The following is a 21,668-nucleotide window of genomic DNA, read 5'->3' as shown; positions in this document are numbered from 1 at the left end:
AGGCATTGATGCGATTAATCGCGATTAAAAAATATATGTATAGATATATATATATATATATATAGTTTATTTATTTATTATTCATGCATTTATTTAAAGATAGGATATCATGACAGTAGGATTGTGGTACCAAGCAGGGAGAAATGCATCTTTGGAGAGCATGTGGTCCTAAAGAAAAGCACATGTGGCTCTGAAATATTTCTCTGCCGTCAGAAAAGTGGAAATGCGTTTTACCAAGAACACTTTTTCAGTGACATACCATCACGCAGCCTGGTTCTGGACCTGAACTGAACAGTCAGCATTCTTTGTTTTGCATTTGGTCTGAAGTAAAACTGATGTTTCCATAGTGTGATGGATGATAACCATGTTCCTTATTTAATGTAGAAATGTTTTACAATATTTTAACCTTTAATATAAAACTACAAATTCTTTACAAACCTACTCTGCCATTTTATTTGAAACTGAGCTTTTAAGTGTTATATTTATTTTTTTTTATTCTGTCCATGTTAAAGAAATGCTTCTTTTTCTCAGCCCTATTATTACCTCCTGGGTTGTCTTCTGGGTCATGATGAAAAGATTTTATGTTTCAGATTCATGATTTCCAATATCCGTAAAAAAAAAAAAAATTATGTCAGCATTTTTAGTAAATTTTTTGTAAAATATACATTTTTGTAGATCTTTCCGGTTGCCTAAAAGTATATATGATTAGGCCTAAATTGAAATAATCTGGAGACGTAAAAGTGCAGCATAATATATCTTATACATCTTACTAATAACTCATAATCATTGTGTTGCTTCATTCCTGCCACTCATAAGATGTTCCTCCCTATCTTTGCTAACCTTTTTTACACCATCATACAGTCCTTTTTTAACATGCTCCCATATTGCTATTCATTTAATAATATTTATTTAATAGTATTCTCTAATATGTTAATGTTTCATTCACCTACCTGCTTGGTTAAATATTGGCTGACAGTTAATTAGTCATGTTCACTTTCCCAGGTTCATTACATAGAGGTCATGTGGAGTGGGCCATGAGGCTCTGGGAGGATCAAACTAGATAACCTTCTGTGTCAGTGAGACAAGCTCTGGTATGAGGAGGAGGGCTGTGGGATTGAGGTGGATGGGGGGCACATCGTAAACTGCAACAGGCATGAAAGGAAAAAATGAGTGCTCCAAAAATAAAAACGCACATAATGCTCAGGAAAAAGTTTACACCTCCTGGGATTTTTCACATTTTGTCCACCAAGCCTTTGCTGATCCTCCTTTTACTGTAATTACAGTAACAAATTTTGTAGTATGTTTATGTAAATGACATACCTACCATATGAATGGCTGTATAGCCCCATAGATGAGACGGATATACTTATTTTGATTCACATGTGATTGGATGGTCGATCTGTTCCTATTGGACACCCTGAGCCTTCAAAAATACATATATTTAACAACAAATGACATTTATCTATTAGACATTATTATTTTAAAATGATTATTTTCTTAGACATATATTTTCTTAGGCTTTTGTTATATTTTTACTGGTTGTCAGTTATCCAGGTTATTGTCATTCCTAAAAAGTATAAAAACAAAAACAAATGGTCAAATGGCTCAAGATCAGCCAGATTGGATGGCTGCTCTTGCGTTACCATTGGCTTCATTGCTACTTGTTTTTATTATTGTATGTCTTCTTCTTGCTTTTCGATTAAGATAATTATTTCTAGGTGGGCCATAATGTTTTATTTTCAGTTTTTAGATAGAAAAATGCAGTTAAAGGGGTGAAAGGCTTGGAATATAGTGTTTTATAACCTCATTCATTTTCTTCCCTGTGTTGGTTGGTCTTCATGATACTGGCTGTTCTCTAATGTTCTCTGACAAACCACTGAGACCTTAGAAAAATATTCAGTAGGGGACTTTTGAAGGAATTTTTGTTGTTTTAGGTAAAAAGAGTTTCAGTGCATGAACCTTTTCATTCCTCTTTCCAAAGAGTGTATAAAGCGAAAGAATGAAAAATGGAGACAGTCTGGATGACGCTTGATAAAAGCTACTGATGAATGAAGTTCTTTTATGCTTTGGCTTTTATCCAAAAGGTCCTCAGTGCTCCTCAGACTGACACTAATTGATCAAAAATACCAACAGATAAACAGCTATGTAGGGATTCTGGGTATTATTAAAATGATGATAGATAATAACTGAACAGAATTTGTGTTTTAGATGTTTCTGCAGAGAGATGAGAGCGACATCTCTAAGGGTCAGAGCAAAGGGGGATGAGGAGACAGGGAGTACGCTGCAGAGAGCTGGAGAATGTGGGAGTGTTGTAAGAGTGTCACCTTTACTTTGGGCTGCAGCCTATTTAAGGGGATATTTTTATATTAACACTCGATTTCAGTGTTTTTACTTCATGCGAGTTATTGTTTAATGATAGAGTCAAACTAGACCAAACATCAAGCTTGTAGATGGTAACCATATTATACTTGTGTTTAACAGTGAAAATATGAAACCATTAAATGGTTTTAAAATGTTTATGATGTAATATTGCGCTCAGGTTACTTTTGCATGTTTGCATATTTGCATTAAATCATGCATCAGGACATACCGAGTGGTTCTGATTTATTATTAAAGTCTTATTTTTTAACTCAGATATCCTACATTTAGTAGCGCCACAGCAGCACTGTGATTAATAGCTAGTAAAAACCCATCCCTGTGTGGAGATGTCAGAGCTGGATCAACATTCTGTAATGGAGACGGATAGGAACGTTCATGGTTTTCCATCTATTCTGGAATTGGTTTGTGTTGTTGAACCATTATCCAGTTCAAGTTCAGATAGAGATGCTGAGAAACAAGGAACAATCAAACCATCCAGAGTGGACCTCTAGCCTATAAAGTCAGACTCTGAGCTGGAGGGTGATGGCTAATATGAGGGCAGCAGCCCTGGTAGAAAACACACGGTGGGGAAACACACATTGAAACCCCTCTGGCATAGATAGGATAACTGGTTATTAGTTTGTAAATGTAGATAAGTATATAATACTTTAAATCAACATCATTTTCAAATAGATCCTCCACTGCTGTTACAAGAAATTATCTACCTAAAACAGAATGCAGAGCCATATTATTACCACTGAGTCAGCCTCTGATTGTGGTTCTGCAGGAGCTAATGGGACATCATTGGGGACAACAGCAATCTGTGATTTAAGCTCCACATTAGCCTGTTGTTTTCCTGAATATATTTAAAATTTCACTTACCTCAACATGATCTTGGCTTGTTATTAGCAATCCGGTTCTTATTAGCAATCCGTCCAAGTCTGGCTCCAACACCTGTGAAGGTTCTCTCTCTGCCCCAGGGAGAACACTTTAGGAACTGCTGCTCACGGTAGATTATCACTGAACTACCAAGCAACTCTTTCAGTGAGGGAGCAAAATAAAAAACATGTCTTTCCCAAATATTCCAAGAATAGTAGAGCCACCGTGGAGTTCTCCAAATATGACACTAAATGTGTGCTGCTTGTGGTGTTAAACAGTGAGCTAGTTTATCTGTTATGAATACACCAAATAACAAAAAAATGATGAACATTCTGAGCCATGGAAGGCCAAAGAGTGCATTGTTGGAAAATAAATCAAAATTTTCTAATAATTAAACCTTCATAAATCTCTTTCCATGTGTTGGGAAGCTTGAACATTGGGAACTGTATGGACTGGGTTGAAGTTATCTTTCCTTTGTTTTTGGAGTTTCCTCCTTATTTTGCTGCTTTCTGGGAATGTGTTTGTCCCATGTTTGTTTTGCCTTTTAAATTCGGTTTTGGGACATTCTGCATAGATTCTGAACTGTGGTAAATGGGAATCGAGATTCTTAAGCAGATTGTTATTTTTGGTACACCTCTATCAGTTAGTTAAGCATGATTGCATACTGTGTGCCCTGCTTTCATTGAAAGGTTTAGGAATAATTGAAGATGCTCAGGAACAAAACAGGATTTGGCTTGGCCCTTCAACTTTTCAAGATCTCAATCTAACTGAATGTGGATTAAGATTAAAATAAAGTGGAAAGCAAAACTCATAGCCTACAAAACCTTAAAGAATTGGCTGCTAACATGTGAGAACAACAGCTCATCCTATGTTCTTTAGACATTAGTACAATGAAACCCCCCACACATTTTTAACATCATCCTGACTCCAACACTTGGAGGAGAAAGAAAAATGCTTCAGAATAAAATCCCACAAGTTTTTTTCTTTTTATGTACTTTGTCCTTCTGTTCCCTCAGTTCCATCTGTGCTTAAAGGGACAACTTCATCAAACTAACCATTTTTATGTCATGCACTCTTAGAGATACTTGCCTAAAGGAGACCATGTGTTGAGGTTAGCTGTGTTTTGTTTCTTCTCAAAGGGATACATGGTCTAAAAACAACAATGATATGTATAGCCTGTATCTTGGATTCAGTGGTGGCTGGTTAGCATTGGGAGAAAAACATAAAAGCAGCGTTTGTTTGAAACAGCAGTTATCCTGAACTGATCTTACATCTGCACCATTTTCTAGAGTGCAGAATAACGGCTGACTCCAGGATTAGAGATTGTAATCTCAAACTTATAGTGGAGCCTCACAATCAAAATGTAAATGGACTTTTGATTGTTATCTTTTTTCCCAAGTTCCAAAGAAAAGATTTAGGTTGGATTCTAAGCGTAGAGCTTAGTATGTGAGAGGAAAGCTGCTTTTTCCTTTTTTAATTCTTATTCATTTCTTTTTTAGCTGATCTAAACTTTTCGCTGTTTCTGTGTGCAATGTCACAGGAACTGGTGTGCTTATGTGGTGACGAGGACAGTAAGCTGTGTGATGGAGGACGGAGTGGAGACGTACATCAAACCAGACTATCAGCGCTGCACCTGGGGCCAGTGCCCTAGAGTTGCGTAAGTATCTACCTTTTTTCATCTCCTCTAAATCCCCCTTCTGCTACCAAAGCTTCGTATCAGTATTCATCCCTGCCTTTCTATCTTCCTGTGTTTTGACTGTATATCTTCTCTTTATCTATCAAATATCCTGCTTTAAACATTGGATTTAAGGCAGGGTATAATGTAAAGCATGGAGGCTTAGGCATCATAGCGTATGGAGGGGCCTCAGCCTTGTGGTGTTGGATATGGTCTGCAGTATCCATCACAATATAAAGAAAAGGGATTTGCTTGAAATGGAATGATACCTTTAAAAGTAAAAGCAGTAAGATTAATGGTTCAGCAGAACAATGACCCCCAAAACTACGGTTAGTGAGACTCATCTTGGTTCCAGACAAGCTAAATTGAAGTTATAGACGTCAAACCTGTTGTGTAGTTCAGCCTAAACATCCCATCTGCAGCATAACTGAGATCAGCTAAGAGGAACCGTACTGCAGGGGCACAGCACTGCTATTTTTACTGTCCATACCAAAAGTGCAAAACTTTAATTGGGTAATTTGGCCAATTTTTTTTGTTCTTTATCTTTCCCCTCAAATTCTTTTATTTCAAACTGGAATGCTGGTCTATATTAGACATTGATCGATATTCTTTATTCAAGGCCAAAGGAGATCATTCTGCCATCAGTATAACTGACCCACAATAAGCGCGGCTTTTCCTATGTCAGATCCTTAGATGGGATATTTATTTTTCTTCCTCTCAATTTGAACAAATAAGAAACATTTATTAACAAATCAAACAAAACATTAACAATGGATAGTAAATGTAGGGAGAGGCAATGCATTTCCCTTCAAATGATCTAAAGGCATGGGTCCTTAAAGTCATAGGGAAGTGATATTTAAAATTCTAATCATTCTGGCTTAAACATGTATATGAATGTACTCTTTATCAGACGATATTGTTCCAAAAGTAGGAACATTTATATTTAAAAAAAATCCTGTCTTAAAATCTGTGGGGGTTTTTTTGTTATTTTTTGCAGGCCAGTTAGTTATATGTCAGCTTGTACACCTAAATTGGGCCAATCATATATCAACAGTCTGTAAGCCTTCTTCACCAAACCAAGCTTCTGACGCCCTGGCGTCCTCTTCCACAACATCTTCGTCCCCACTTTCCTCCTCTAAATAAAAGATGTATGACAGAGGAGACTCATCCATTGGTAACCTACTAGCACTAAGTTGCTAACTGGTTAGCAAGATGCTTCCGACAAACCCGCCACAATCAAATTGCTTGCGAACCTTCTGCCACAACAATCCCGCCCTTTGATAATCGACCAATCACATTCACTTTATTCACTCGTGTAAAGTTGGGCACCACTCAGGAGAATTCAGAACTGCAACTGACTTTAATACGCCGAGCCACCGAAAAGAAGTTTTTTTTGTGTCCCATCAATCTCTAACCTCTTTTCAACCTTTTAAACATTTGAACAAAGACAAGTCAAGAGCAGTAAATCAAATATTAGAAGAAAATTAACTACTATCTACTAGGGCTGGGCGATAATTCAATAACGATATATATCGATCGATAGACGTGTGGCGCAATAGAAAAAAAGAGGGTCGATAAAAGTTTGATAAAAAAGAAACGCAGTTTTCCTTCCTTCTCATTGTAGCCTAGCATGTAGGTTTATGCTAGTCACTGCTTCCTCCCAACCAATCACAATCGCGGACCCAGGCACGCCGTCACCAAGCGCCGCCCTCTCAAACCACAACACAGAGCACATGAAGATGTGCAGCAAGGAGAGGCGAGGAAATTGTTTCAAAGAAGGGTTTTTGTAGTTCGGCAGTCTGGCAGTATTTAGGTCATGGCAAGTCGGACAAAAAACAAACCACAGTCATCTGTAAAATGTGTCGGGAACCAGTGAAAACCAAGTCTGATAACACAACCAACTTTTTTTTTTTTTTTTTTTTATCACCTCAGCCGCTTACACCCGCAGGAGTATGAGCTGTGTAGGCCCCGGCGCGGCTCTCCTCCGAGGAATCTTCGGGAATTTTGGGAAAATATATATATATATATTTTCAGTTCTGGGCAGTTTCCCACGTAATTCTAACAATTGAGATAAAAATGCTGAGGGGCCAGAAACTTCAAAGTAATAACTCAGGTTAAAGCAGGAGGGGGGGGCGGCGGTGGGGGGGCATTTATTTATTTGTTATATTTATTTTGGTCTCTTTTCTGATCACTTTAGTTTATTCTTTGTCAGTATTTAATAACATAACTCAGGTCTCTTAAGTCATTTTTCTTTAAAACAATTCTGTTATGGTTAAAAAAGTTGGTTAAATAAAGATTTAATTCGAAGTCTGTGTTTGTGTTTTTTATTAAAATTAAATCATTTAGCAATATTATAAAAAGTCCAGGCAGAGCTGCACATAAAATATGGTTTCAAATCTTTTCAATATTTATCGATATCGATCAATATGCATTTTTTTTTTTATCGATAAGCTTTTTTTCTATATCGCCCAGCCCTACTATCTACTGTAAATCGCTAAAACTATGACCTTTTAGGTACAATTTTATTAAGTTTAGTCTTGTTATTCTATTGTTTAAATGATTTCAACATTGTCATTAGGGGATAAATTAACAAATAAATGGTCAAAATGGGTAATTTATTTAATTCATTGCTGTATCACTGGCCAAAAATACTGTCTAGTGGATGAATCGGGCTATCAGTAGTGTATATGTTTTTGCCAATAAAATTCTGTCAAATGCAAAAAAAAGAAGTTAAAACTTAAGTTTTAGAGGAAACATAAAGGTAAGGTTTATGAACTTAATAGCTTAACCTAATTTAATACATTTATCCCCTTACCTGAGGGTGAACCTTAATCATAACATTGTTGATGAGAATCATGAATCAACGGTTTGTGGATAACTTCATTAAATTACTTTTGGGACCGATTTTGATTTCTGTACCAACTTCTGTGATGTACTTCGAGCCTTGATAGTAAAAATGGTTGGGCCCTGCCCCAGCAGTACGGCACTTATAAAAGGAGGAGATGACATAGATGTAGAAAACAGCAAAGAGCCCCACCATCATGACAAAGTCCAATGTGTTGGAGAGGTGGAGGTCCAGTCTATTCTGTCTCATGAAACAGGGGAGGCTCAACGGTGTTAATCAAAGCTAAACATAACGTATTGCATTAAGAAATACTGAAACATAAAATGCATCCCTACAACAGCTCAAGATGACTGTTCTGCCTCAATGATCACCTTTCCCTCTGGACTCGTGAGAAAAACCTCCTTGCTGTCTGACCACTGTCAGTCACAAATCCTTAAGTATGTTGGCCAATCAGCCAGCTTAACGACCTGCCCCCTGGAAGTGACACATTGTGTCTGTTATTTAATCTGGGAAACAACAAGGATTTCTGACAGGTGGTGTCCTGCTGCTCCAGAGCGAAGGGGAGATTGCGTCCAAGAGAGGAAAAAACAGCTGATTAATGCACAACATACTCATGAAATCATGTTAAAGACAGTTAAATTACTACATTTATGAAGTGAGGCAACACAAATTTGACCAATAATTTACAGAATTTAGAAGGGAGGTTTAGCCTCTCTAATATTTAATGAGAAATTGCCACTGTCTCATGCCCACCTGGGAATATCCAGGACTAAAAATCCAGCTCTAAACATGCCATAAATGGTACTTGGTGAACGATTTTTCCAAATGTGGATGTTGTACTTTCATAGAACCATTACTCAAAGTCTCCCCCTGTTTTTCCTCTTTTGAAGTTCCTCGTCTGTTTCAGCCTTTGCTTGATCCTCACGGCTGCCAGGGGCCTCGACATAAACCCAGGCTATGCTAAGAATGAAGCCAAAGTGGGTTCCAGGCACCACAGTCTAGTCTTTCTCCTAAAAACAATCTCTTCTTCTCACTCTGGCTCTCTTCTTGTGTTTCTTCTGCTTTCCCTCTTTTTTTCTCTCAGTGATTAGTTTTTTCCATCGGTTTACCTCTTTACTACCTTCTCCAAGGAGTCTCGACAGCCTGCTGGCCACTTTATAAATGAAAACCTGATGTATCACTGCCAGCATCCGTCTGATGCTGCTCAAATGTTTTATTGACATATCTGTCCTATTTGCTTCACTCTTAAGGAAACAGGAAGGCTCTTTAGACAGAGTTGGATGACAGGATCATGAGAAAACTGCAGCAGCAGGTTCCAAATCAAACAACTTTACATTTTTCTGGAGGCTATTTTTGAACAAGTTATTCTGCTTTAGAGTCAGAGATATGCAATGGATTGTATGAAAGCTAGCTGAGAAATAAAGGAGGTAGGAATAACATTTAAGGCTTAGAGAACTCTGATAATACCGCTGATAGGCAGTCGTTTCCTCTGGATGTTTATGTCATCAGTGAGAAAGAAAATCTGGGCGTTCAGGAAGAGTTAAAGGTCACTGACTGGGAAACCAGGATGACTGTACCGGGTGGTGTCTGTGTCATGATCTGCTTTGTGCGAAAAATCAGGCACTCTTGTGAGATTATACCATTTACAGGATGTTCCCACACAATTAAACCAAAAGCATTCATGTTTATGTAGTTGAATTATTACTTAAATATAATCTGACAAAACCCTCCATACACGCTCCAAATACACGTTTCTAAATGAATCAGGCAACAGCAAAGCTCACTCTTTAAACTTGAATCCCTAAATAAAATCAAGTAATATAAGTTTTCCTTTTATAAGTATTTTGGCCTTCATGCAGATTACTTTGAGCGTGGGAAACTTAAGGTTCCACATCGGCCTGCATGCCATCCCTGATATGAAACATAGTAATGGCACCGTCATGCTGTGGTGCTTTGCTTTGGCAGAGATAGCGAAGCTGGTCAGCTTTTTTCCCTACAGTCTTTAGAATTTAAACCTCTTGTCCAGTTTTTCAAAAAAAGAAACAAGTCCTTCTCCATAAAAAAACAAAATGTGATTGGAAATCCTGTTATTGTTCTTCTTAAAGAACCTCTATTGTAGAACATTAAAATAAAATATCTGCAAAAAAGATTAATTGTATATATTAATTAATATGTTGAATTGGATATAAAGAAAATAGCACATATGTTTTAACATAATAACACTAAAATTCAACAGAAAATAATAGATATTACTCTTGCTATTACTGTCAGTATGAAGCGGAATTTCTTTGCAGTTTTAAAAGCTAAAGAAATGCTACATTCAGTTATTAATTCTATAATTTAAACATTTATTATCATTTTTAGCCAGCATCATTAAAAGTCACTGTGGTCTAAAGAGGTCTAAAGATTCACTTGCAACTCTGAAGTCGCAGACTGTAGATTCAGGGTCTAGTCAAAGTCCAGACATAAATCCAAGCGAAAGTCTTGCTGGTTCCATAAAATGGAAGCACTGATTATAGAGGCACAATATATCCCTTTTTCCACTTTATTTATACATTTTATGTATGCTCTTCTCTCTGTTAGTTTGTTATTTCAAATTTCATTAAAATCTAATAAATTTGGAGACAGCTGTGAGGGATTATAAACCTCCACCATAGTTTCCTGTCTTCTCTGTAGAGCAATAAGAACTGAATATTTTCTCCAATTCAGTACAGCTGACAACAATAATCCTTTTGGTAAATAATGTGTCCTTTCTGTTTGACCTTCCAGCTATCGAACATACAGGAGGCCGAGGTATAAGGTAGCTTACAAGATGGTGACAGAAATGGAGTGGAAGTGTTGCCACGGTTACTCTGGGGAAGACTGCCAACAGGGTCCTCAGGGGACCCTTGACACCCGGGTCAACGGAGGGCAGACTCAAACCACACAGACCGGGGGTGGAAAGAAGAGTAAAGAAGGTAGAAAAACAACAGTTTTGTTTGTATTATATAAGTAAATAAACATGACTTTGTTCTCCATTAACAAAAACTCTTATTTATTGCTTTTCACTTTTTTAAGGTGAGAGTGAGACAATCCGGGATCTGCAAGATACAATCACTGGCCTTAAAAAAGAACTCCATGACATGAAGACCACCATTGATGGCATAAACAAAAAGCTGTACGTGATGTTGTCCATCCATCCACCATCACCTGCACGCTGTTTATCCCAAACTGGCTAGCATTAATGTTTTTCTGCTTTTCTGCTCCTCTTAAACCAAACATCTGGGACACACTGTGTATAATTTACTGTGTGTCAATATTTACGACTGTTGGTCAGTTTTGGAGAGTTGATATCCTTCTTTCTTCTATCACACCGACAGGATGAGATTAACTTTTCATACTGAACAAGTTGATGTGATAGCATGTAAATAAACTACAGAACAAGTTTCTTCCTATTTGTCCACAGGGTACTTCCCCGAGCCATTAACATGTTTAGAAAGAAATGCTCTGCTTTAATGGTTTACTCCAGATCTTTGTTTAAGCCTGTAATCCTCTGCATGTTCTGGTTTATAGTCCCAGCCTGAATGGGGCCACGGTCCCTGCGGATTCAGCTCAGCCGTTCATGAAAGAAACCATCAGCAGCATCCAAACGAAGCTGGACCAGCTCTACAACAGAACACAGGTAATCCCTGACACTGGATTATTTCCTGGTTTCTGGCTCTGTCTCTGATAAATAGAATATCTCTCCATGTTTACATTTCCATGGAAAAATTAAAGGCTTTAAAATACTGATTTGATATATGATGATAAGAAAGCATTATAGCCTATAGTTTCCCCAATATTGACAAAAAAATTAACTATTTCAATATATTACTTCAACCTCTGTGTTTCGCTGAGGGTCTGTTGCTGAGGCTAAACTTACTGTACCATCTGGGAGATGACTTCTGAAATTCTACTTTGATTCTTTCTAACAGTAACACATTTTCCCACAAGGATTTAGAGTCTTTAAGCTCTGAATGTGTTCTTTTAAAGAGAAGGCCTCTCTGTCTTTCAACCCTTCTCCTTGGACCGATCATAAGGACAATAATGGAGATTGTTTTCCATGTGGATCCAAGTCAGTACTGGTCAGAAAATCTGTACAGCTCCTTCAGTACAGCAGTCCACTTCTTGGCAGCATGATGGACCACTTAGTGTCTTGTGTTTTCATCACTCTTGGAGAAGCTTCCAGGTTGTGGAATGTTGTCGGTTCCCTCCATGGTCATGGTAAGCTTTTATGAGAGTGAAATTAGGAAAAGGCTGAGGTTAGATCAGAGGAGAACTGTCTCCCTCTGGCAACAGAGCTTCTATTGACAGTCTAATTTGGTTTTGTGAATTTAAGGAAAGTTCTAGTTTGATTCAAATAATGTGTGGATTTCCTTTCGATAATGCACAGCCCCACTTTTAGTATTTTTGTAAAAACAAACCGGTGCTTTTTCATTTCCCTTTCTGCTCCTCCTATGTCTGGCTGTTTCAAAATGTCAGCCCGAACCCCTCAATCTCCATATAGAGCAGGGACTATATAGCGGACTTTATAGTGAACTTAGTTAACTGATCATTCGGACAGATGATCACTACTTTTTATTCCCCGTTGGTCACATAACTCCACCTTTGTTATTAGTCACCTATACAAACAAATCCCATGATGCTTTGCGAGGAGAGCTCTTGCAAAGCAATCTGTGATATATATGCTTGTCGAGTGACCATGATCACTACTTTATAAGGTGCATTGTGGGAAATTTTGATTCCACTACTTTTTCATCCACTAGACGTTCGGACTAAAAAGGCGTAACCACTATATAGTCGCCTAAATAGGGATTAGGTCAGACGTTCAGACACAGCCTCCGTGTGCCTCTACACTGCTTTCTTCTTCTACATATTCTTCTACTAGTTTTTTTTTTGGGTTGTGTTAAACAACTAATGGTTCATTAGCGCCACCAGCTGGTATGGAGTGTGAAACTAAATAGCTGAATTCTATGTATTTTCCTTACTTGTTTCTATAACAGCTATTACTTTTAAAGTCCCCCACGTTTTTCTTCCAGCTGTCCCAATATTTCTCTACACTGTTTTGATAGAAAGCCAAAGAAAAAAAGCAATGGGAATGATTCCGCATCTCCTGATGCAGCTGGATGACATGAAATATGCAAATTAAGGGGATGACATCATATGGTGCCTTTTAGGACAGCCATTAGCGACTTTTCTTGCCGAGAACTTGGAAGCACTGATGAGTGCACAGAAACAGGTCCACACGTTAGCTGGAGAGAATCTAAAGGTGCATAAAAAAACAAACCATGAGTGCAGAGAAGGAGCATGCACTGATGCGTGAGAAATACTGGGGCCTGTATGTTTAAAATTTATGTGAAGAGTATTTTATGCATATGTGTTTTCAATAAAACTGCACTAATGGACTCCTCCTACAGGAAAAAAAAGCAGTTTTTAAGGTTGAATTTGAAGCGTGATCTCCAACAGATTATCAAAACTACAAAGGGCATCTACACAGGGTGGTTTATAAGCCCCTATGCTATGTATCTTTGATTAAACTGATTGATTTTTCCTATGAATCCCTTTATAATCCAGTGAAATTCTCTTTAATTCCATACTTAATAATTTCTAGGAGAAAAAAACTAATAGAACTGATTCAGACTACTTTTCATACCCCATTTTTTTCTCCAGGGAGTATGAATGAGAATATGACTTGTTTGTTCATATGGATGTAGCATTAGCAACATTAGCAGTTTGCCATTTTTTGTTTACCATGACACCTTTTAAACTGAAGGCTGAGTTTATTCAATTTTTTTCTCTTTAATGAAGTATTTCATAAGAACATAAGCCACAATCTCTGATTCTGTGATTTAGGTCCATGATGAGACCCTGGTGAACATCAACAACCACCTGGTGAACGGAGGAGGGAATGAATTGGATGGGAATGCTGGGAGAGGTGGAGGGAACCAGCTGAACACGCTGAAGGAGGAAATCCTGACGGAGCTGGAGCGAAGGGTCTCTCTGTCCTGCTCATCCTGTCAGGTAATAATCCTTATGGCTGATTTATACAAACACGGTACCAAAGAGGAAATATGCATAGTGTAGAGTGGATGTGGAATTGACCAATCAGAGGCCTCCTGTCTGCAGCACTGTCTGCGCAGTCTGCTACAAAAATTTGGCAAGGTGCACCAGATTGTCTGCGGAAGGGGCATATCTGCATTCACCGCGTCACACGCGCAGACGACCTGGTTTCAGAGTATAAACCAGCCTTTAGTTGGTGATAAAGCAGTAAAATATAAATGGTGAAAAAAAAAACTATTATAGAAAAAAAAAAGAAAGAAACGTTAAAATAGAAAGCTTTAAAAGCAGTACAAATATAATTGGTCTAATGGTAATATTTTATGTAATAGAAACAAAACTTTATAACAAGATTAAGATTTCTTTGATTTTTTTATATTTACATTTGAAACAGAAACACCAATGGAAGTATGACTGCTTGCTTTTATGTAAAAAATTTTGGTGATTCAGTTGGATTTTACAAGAGGCTGAAGTTTTTTTTTTAAATCAGGTAGGTCATGCTGAGGTGCTCAATATTCTGTGTGTAAATATAATTATTGACACACAAGAAAAAAGGGATAACATTATAAAGGTGAGAATACTGTTGACATCTAGTGGTCTGGGATAAAATAGCATAAAAAAGGCAATATATAGAAAGATAAATATATCTCATAAGAGTAAAGACTACATCATTAAAAAAACATTTTCAGTAGCCCAGTTCCTTCCTTTTCTTTTTCAGGGGACCAGGGTCCAAAACCTCTAAAGAAAGTGCAACATAATCCTGCACATAATAAGTGTTTTATATTCTCCATAGATTACAATGTTCTGCTTTGTCACATCAAAATTATTGCTGTGGTAAATAGTACTTTTCCCTCCATGGGAAACCTGATTCCACAAACCAGCAGTGTGTGTCCTAAAAATTATGTTTTCTCCTAGGCCGGAGTGGAGGACCTGAGACGGCAGCAGGCAGAGGACAGAGAAAGGATCCGAGCGTTGGAGAAGCTGATCAGCTCCATGGAGCAGAACGTCAGGCAGAACTTGGAGATCTCCCGCAGAGAAAGCGAGCGCTCCCAGACCTGCTGCAACACCATCACAGAGCTGGAGAGGCAACTGTTCAACTTTGACACTCGACTCACCTCTACCTCAGACAAGTGTGACAGCATTAAAGCGCGGCTGGATAAGGAGCTGGCTGGGATCGGTGGAAGGGGGGGAGGAGTCTCTGAGGATCGGTTTAACAGCAGGCTGAGAGAGCTGGAAAAGAGGTTAAATAACACATTGAGGAAGACGGAGCAGAGGTGTACTAACACTGGGAGCAACCTCAAAGAAAGCATCCAAAGAGATTTCACCCAGCTGCGTAACACGGTCCTTACCCAGCTAGAAGACCAAACTGTTAAAATCCAGCAGTTAGAACGGAGAGTGTTGAATCTTGAACATACAGATGAAAAACACAACCAGCGTTTAGACAAGCTGGAGAACTCCACAGTCTTTCTTGACAGAAAGCTAACCTCAACTGCAAAGATGTGCAACGAGACCTGTGGGCACAAAGGCAAAGGCCCCACGACTGACGAGACTGTAAAAACCTTGGAGTGGAGAGTCGTGACCAATCAGGAACACATCAAGAGGTTTAACAACACCCTGAACGAGTTGTCTGTGACAGGAGACTCCCTGATCAACAAGGTGTTTGACCTACATGATGATGTCAATAAGATAATAGCTGTGACCGGACAAAATGGTGAACACTTCAATCGCATCGTCACAGAGATCGACACTCTGAGCAGAGGTTTTAAGGACTGTCTTGTTTGCCGCGACATTGAGGAGGATCTGCGCTTGCTCAACAGCTCCACAAAAGTCGGCCTTGACAACTGCCAAAGGGAGCTGACGGACCTGAGGAGGAAAGTTGACTCTGGGGAATCCACCTGCTCTCAGGTTTGCTCCAACCTTCAGGAAGAGGTTGGGCGACTAAGAGAGGAAGTGGAGGAATGCACAGGACAGTGTAAAAATGGCATAAATGACCTGAAGAAACACTTGGATGGTCATACTTCCCGCGGTGATCAATTAGGAGGTGATCTGACTTCCATCCGAGGAGAGCTGGCCAATGTCATGGTGACCTTTAACTCCATTAATAACACTCTGAAGGACCTGGGTCGGACTGTGAGGACGCACGGCACCACTCTGATAGACCTATCCCACACCAATGATGTCACCATGTCGTTGGTAAGCACATGTGGCACTATCCCTTTTTAACCAAATTCTTTATATAACAACATTCTAAACTATGAATTAGTGGTGGGCCGATATCGGCGTTAAGGCCAGACTCTTATCGATAAAAAAAAAATCCGTTAATCTATTCTCACGGCCGGGTTGGGAGCTGGGTCTATACTAATGATGACTTTCACCTTGATATTTTAGCACGGATGTATATCTGAGGGCGAGAACAAATCTGTCTTCCAACCTGTGTAGTCATCCTGTGAAAATATCACATCAAACGTGATGTGCTGACATGGATGCCGCTATAAAGAGGCCGGTGTTATGCCGAGAATTACTCCCCTCTGGCACATTGATGATAAAACGGATTGAAATATGAACAAAAAGGGAATTTTCAAGCATATTCTTAATGTTTTCATATCTCATATGCATGGATGGCCTAAGATTGAGAGTTTACATTTACAAGGACAACCATCCCATTCTAGAGCCTTACTTCAGCTCAAATCCAATGTTTGAAAAATGTGCCTTATGGAGGCGGAGCACAGGGGATAAAGAAACAGGTTAGGGTGAGGCCTAGACTCGGCCGTTTCTGAATATGTGTACATGTGCATTCTCATGTGCTCGTGTACTCGTGAAACGTCATCAGACTTTAGCCCTAGTACTGTTCCAAATCACAAGAACAGCAGAATGAAAATGGACAAAGTCCCTGGATGTTCTCCTTCTTTACCCAGCATGCATCAGAGCAGACTTGTCCATTCTTGAGATTGACAGCTGTCCCAGCATGCACCGCAGCAGCAGCAGCTTCCAGGTTAATGCTCACAGAGCTCAGAGGATTAAGTTAAAAGTTCTCTTTTCTGTTGCTGTTGTTCAATGAAAGTATATTTTAAGATCATTTGAGGTGAAAACATAATTCTTTTAAGCTTCACTGTAAAGCCCATTTACCGATTTAATACACGAGCACATGAGAACGCACACGGCAAATTCTGGAAAAGCATAATATAAATCATTTTATTAATCTTAACTAAACAGAAGGTAAAAACATTTCATATTACCAATAACGAGGCAACAGTTTTGGCCAAATCCATGCCTTGCATCATGTGGTTGGCGCTCCTTTAGCATGGAAAACAGCATCAGTATGTTGCTTGTATTAAACTATCTAACTATCTAATCTATTTCCTCTGATCTCTAATAATAAATAATAAATGAACCCCCTTTCAAGGTAAGCAGAAAGTTGAATTTAAAAAAGAAGCTAATTTAAATGTAAATGTCTTAGTCAGTTTCTCACAACTTAGTTTTCTAGAGCTGCTTAATTTGCATTTAAAATATTTTCTATACGACCGATCTATATGCTTATTGTTTTAATTTATCTGTCTGACAGAAGCCATTAATTTTCTTTGCCTACGGTGAAAACACTGGCTCAGTCAGACATCCATTATGGCTATCTGGGAAGCTACTTATGATTTTATTATTAAACCTGGTATAGAAACAGAGATGTTTTATAGATTGAGCATGTGACATAGCGGGAAAATTACATTTTGCAAAGATCTAAAAAGTTAGATGAAAAACAAATGTTTTTCTCTTGAAGGTGAAAGATGTACAGGAAGAGCTGACCGAGCACAACGAAGACTCAAAGATTCAGTTTGACAATCTGGGCAGGGAGCTCCAGATCATCCGAAGCAACTATGTGACGGAGGTGGGGGAGTGCCGGCGGTCGAGTGAAGGCCTGGACCAAAGGCTCTCCAAGCTGGAGGGCGTCTGCGGCCGCTTGGACTCCTTCACTGACAGCCTGGAGAAAATCAAAGATGGCCTGAACAGACATGTGTCCGGCCTGTGGGGCTGTGTTAACGGGCTCAATGACACCGTGACGTACCAAGGAGAGCTCATTGACAATATCCAGAACATCCAGCTGGAACGTGTCCACTCCAGGATACATAGGCTGAACTCCTCAGTGCTGGACTTGGGCAAACAATTCACTGTCTTCAGGGAACAGGACTTCAGGGGTAAGTTCAAGGAAAAGAGAGCATGGGATTGCAATGTTGGCCAAGAGGATGCACTAATGTGATGGAGGGCATGTTAGGTTAAGGTTAAAATAGGCCAAAAGAATAAATCCAGGCTGCTGTGTTTAAAAGAACTGACTTAAAAGCCTATAAAGTCTGTTGTCTGTCTGAGGGATTGCTTCTTATAAACACGTGTGAAAGACACATCTGAAGTCTCGCCGGGTTAAATGTCTTGCCTCTCTTGACTTAATGTGCTAGTTGTTGGAAGCTCCTCAGAGCCATTATCACTGCTTTACAGGAATGTATGTGGGTGTTTCTGAGCCTGTTTCTCTAAATGCTGCATTCCTTCAGGTCCACCAGGCCCCCGAGGAGAGAGAGGCTATCCTGGACCACAGGGTCCTGTTGGACCCCAAGGAAGGGTGGGACCTCCAGGCAAAGAAGGCAGACAGGGACCAGTTGGACCACCAGGTACAAAAAACTGCCCTAAAGGCTCATGTTATGCTTGTACAATGTGTCTCTTCAACACTGTCACATTTTATATCCAAATTCAAAGTTTTTATTTGGATTTGTGGGATTAAAAAAAACAACATGTCACATATTTCATTTCACCCCCGAATTGGATGCAAATAGATAAAACCTAGTGCAACAAATGGTTGTGATTGATTTCCTATCTGTGTTTATCCAGCAGTGAACTCCTCAGAGGTTTGTAAAGTTTGTACAGTAAGGTTTGTAACAGTAGATGATAAACCTTTTTTTCCCCCAAGTGATAGTGTTATTGATATTACACTATCACAACTACAGAACAACAAAATTAACTCTCTGCATTTAACCCATCCTCTTGGGGAATAGTGGGCTGCCATTGTGCGGCGCCCAGGGAGCAGTGTGTGGTTAAGGGTCTTCCTCAGGGACCCAGAGTGTCAGTCTGTGGAAGTGGGGCTCGAACTTAGAACCTCTGGATTCCAAGCGCAATGCCCTATTCACTAGGCCACCACTCCCCAATAATTTAACTTTATTGATCTCACATTGGATAAATTTACCTTTGCATTTAAACCATCGCTTTGAGGAGCAGTGGGCTGCCATTGTGCGGCGCCCGGGGAGCAGCGTGGGGTTAAGCCAGACTGCAGGCTGTGTGGATCGAACCGGGGACTTGCAGCTCTCTCAGAGCACAAGCACACTGCTCTACCCACTAGGCTAACACTTCCACTGAAGGCAAACTTCCACAGCAGACAGGTCAGGGAGGAAGATGGGGAGGTTTGGAGCAAGGAAAAAAACATCCTCACAACGACTAAATCAGAAAAGCAACCGACAGGCCCGTGGAGGAGCTGCAGAGCTCAGGTGGAGGAATGCAATGACAGAAATCTGCTGATATGAAAGAGTGGGAAGAAGGAAGCCCCGGAGATCCTTTAAGTCATGTTAAGACATACCATGAAAAAACTACAGGTGTATGTAATGCTCTATAGTCTAGAAAGCATTGACTTAAGGGGACTGAATTTAAAATAACTGTAATTATACTAGGGCTGCAACAACGAATCGATAAAATCGATAAAAATCGACTTTTAAAAGCGTTGGCAACGAATTTCATCATCAATTAGTTGTGTCGCACAATTAATGCGTCATCCGCCGCCGCCGTCATCACTGCCACTTGACTGAAACCAGCGCTGCAGGTGCAGTGTTGCCAACTCAGCGACTTTGTCGCTATATTTAGCGACTTTTCAGACCCCTCCAGCGACTATTTTTTTTAAAAAGCGACTAGCGACAAATCTGGCGACTTTTTACGGAGTCACTGCCGGCTTTTGGAGACTCTTACGTGAAAGCATGTATCGTTCCTAATCTTGTCCTCCAGCGGCAGCTGCTGCCGTGAGGCGCCTCCCCCATCCCAACCCTGTTCTCCCGCAGGAGTCCCTCTCAGCGCTGCTGTCAGAGCCGCAGGATGTTTACCCTCAGCGTCCAGACTGCAAATGAAGCAAGCATGCGCTGGGATTGATGGCGCAAATTGATCACAATAATTAAAATAGCCTTTATAAATAAATGAACTTGCAAATTATGAGGGCAAGGCTTTTAAAGTTTAAATCTTCTGGCAAAGATAAAGTAAAGAAGATCCTGCAATTTATGGAAGTAAAGCATAAAATCCAGCAAGATCAGTAATATGTCAATTAATTATCTGCCACATTCCCATGTAAATATCTGTCTTTGGAGGATGTGTTTTTTAGCACCCCTAGTTCTCATTTTTATTTTAAATACAATTTATAATTTGAATCACAGGGCTATTTTTATCTCTATGTTTCAGTATTTTCTCAAGTAGCAACTTTAACTGCTATACTTTCCTGTCTTAAAAGGCAGAGCTCTTCTAGTCTAAAAAAAACTAATTTGTTGAAATGGGGGGGGGACCTATTGTTTGAACCCCTTAGGGGCTTTTAAAAACAAAAATGTCTTTTTTTGCGCTTTATGAAACAAAGTAGCCTATATTTTGTGGATGTACAGCTACATTTCTCATGTACGTTTGCGTAGTTTTAACACTAACATTTATTTTTCATATTGCACCAGTACAGTTAATGAGCAACCTGTACTTGTGTGCTTGTTGGTTCTGTCTAAAATGTTTATTTTGGAATAAAGAGGTTAATATAAAAAATATTTTTTGTCCGATTCATCGATTAATCGAAAAAATAATCGTCCGATTCATTGATTTTAAAAATAATCGTTAGTTGCAGCCCTAAATTATACTATTGATCAAACACATCAAATCCAACATTTTCTCACTCCCAACTCGCCACACATTGAGGCTTGGTCAATAGTGGGGTACCCCTCACGTCAGTATTTGACATGCAGGGTAAATTACAGGTTGCGGAGAGTGTGTCACCTGACCCGCAACAATAAAATACATAGAAGTTTAGCCTATAAAGTTACTTTGGTAGTTTTAGAAGTATACGGTAACTTCTATACTGTTTCTTTAGGTTTAGGGGTAAGGGATGGATTAGTGGTGTGTTTTTTACTTCACAACTCATGGAAACATTTATGGAAGTTCCTGCTACAGCCTGTTATGAACTCCGTCACTTCAGATACTGACTTGACCAAAATGTGACGAGTTGGGAGTAAGAATGAGCTGTCAAATCTCAATGAAATACGTTGAAGTTATGGATAAAATGTGACTTCATGTGTAAAAGTTAAGCAGTAGGAACATTTGTACCAGACTTTTTATGATTAATCACCAATGAAGAGAAGTGTTGCAATGTTTGACTCACTCTTTATATCTTTTATCTTTCTTCCAGGGCTCAGAGGAGAACAGGGTATGTGTCACACTTAGCGACCAACAGATGAAAGAACTTATTACACTTTGATCTGTAATTCTCACTAAGCTCCACTCCGTGTCTCTGCCTTGTCATCAGGTCTTCAAGGGTCTGATGCCCATGTGCCACGCCTTTCTTTCTCCGCTGCACTGACTCGTCATATGAGGAAAACAGGAACTATAGAGTTTAACCAAGTCTTTGTCAATGAAAATGATGCCTATGATCCGAAAACAGGTGTGTTTAATGCTTCAAGTTTGGTTCTTCAGTTATATTATATCTTGTCTTTTGTCAGACAGTTATGTTCAATAGTAAAAATAGGTATACGGAGGGCCAGAAATATATATAAATATATTATATATATATATATATAT

At 39.2% G+C, this 21,668-nt stretch overlaps 1 protein-coding gene across 1 annotated transcript in view; it reads left to right on the top strand.

Annotated features, from left to right (window-relative positions):
• Positions 1-21,668, top strand: part of LOC107095682 (EMILIN-1-like) — a 46,910-nt gene that overhangs the window by 22,154 nt on the left and 3,088 nt on the right. Inside the window, exons 2-11 of the mRNA XM_015391899.1 lie at positions 4,778-4,894; positions 10,527-10,714; positions 10,815-10,914; positions 11,310-11,418; positions 13,629-13,796; positions 14,748-16,025; positions 17,602-18,016; positions 18,365-18,481; positions 21,280-21,297; positions 21,397-21,531. Coding sequence (XP_015247385.1) covers positions 4,778-4,894; positions 10,527-10,714; positions 10,815-10,914; positions 11,310-11,418; positions 13,629-13,796; positions 14,748-16,025; positions 17,602-18,016; positions 18,365-18,481; positions 21,280-21,297; positions 21,397-21,531 — 2,645 coding nt within the window. The remainder of the gene's footprint in view (positions 1-4,777; positions 4,895-10,526; positions 10,715-10,814; positions 10,915-11,309; positions 11,419-13,628; positions 13,797-14,747; positions 16,026-17,601; positions 18,017-18,364; positions 18,482-21,279; positions 21,298-21,396; positions 21,532-21,668) is intronic.

Source organism: Cyprinodon variegatus, unplaced genomic scaffold, assembly GCF_000732505.1.
Source record: "Cyprinodon variegatus isolate N-32 unplaced genomic scaffold, C_variegatus-1.0 Scaffold563, whole genome shotgun sequence".
NCBI lineage: Eukaryota > Metazoa > Chordata > Actinopteri > Cyprinodontiformes > Cyprinodontidae > Cyprinodon > Cyprinodon variegatus.
This window is presented reverse-complemented; position numbering and strand designations above follow the sequence as displayed.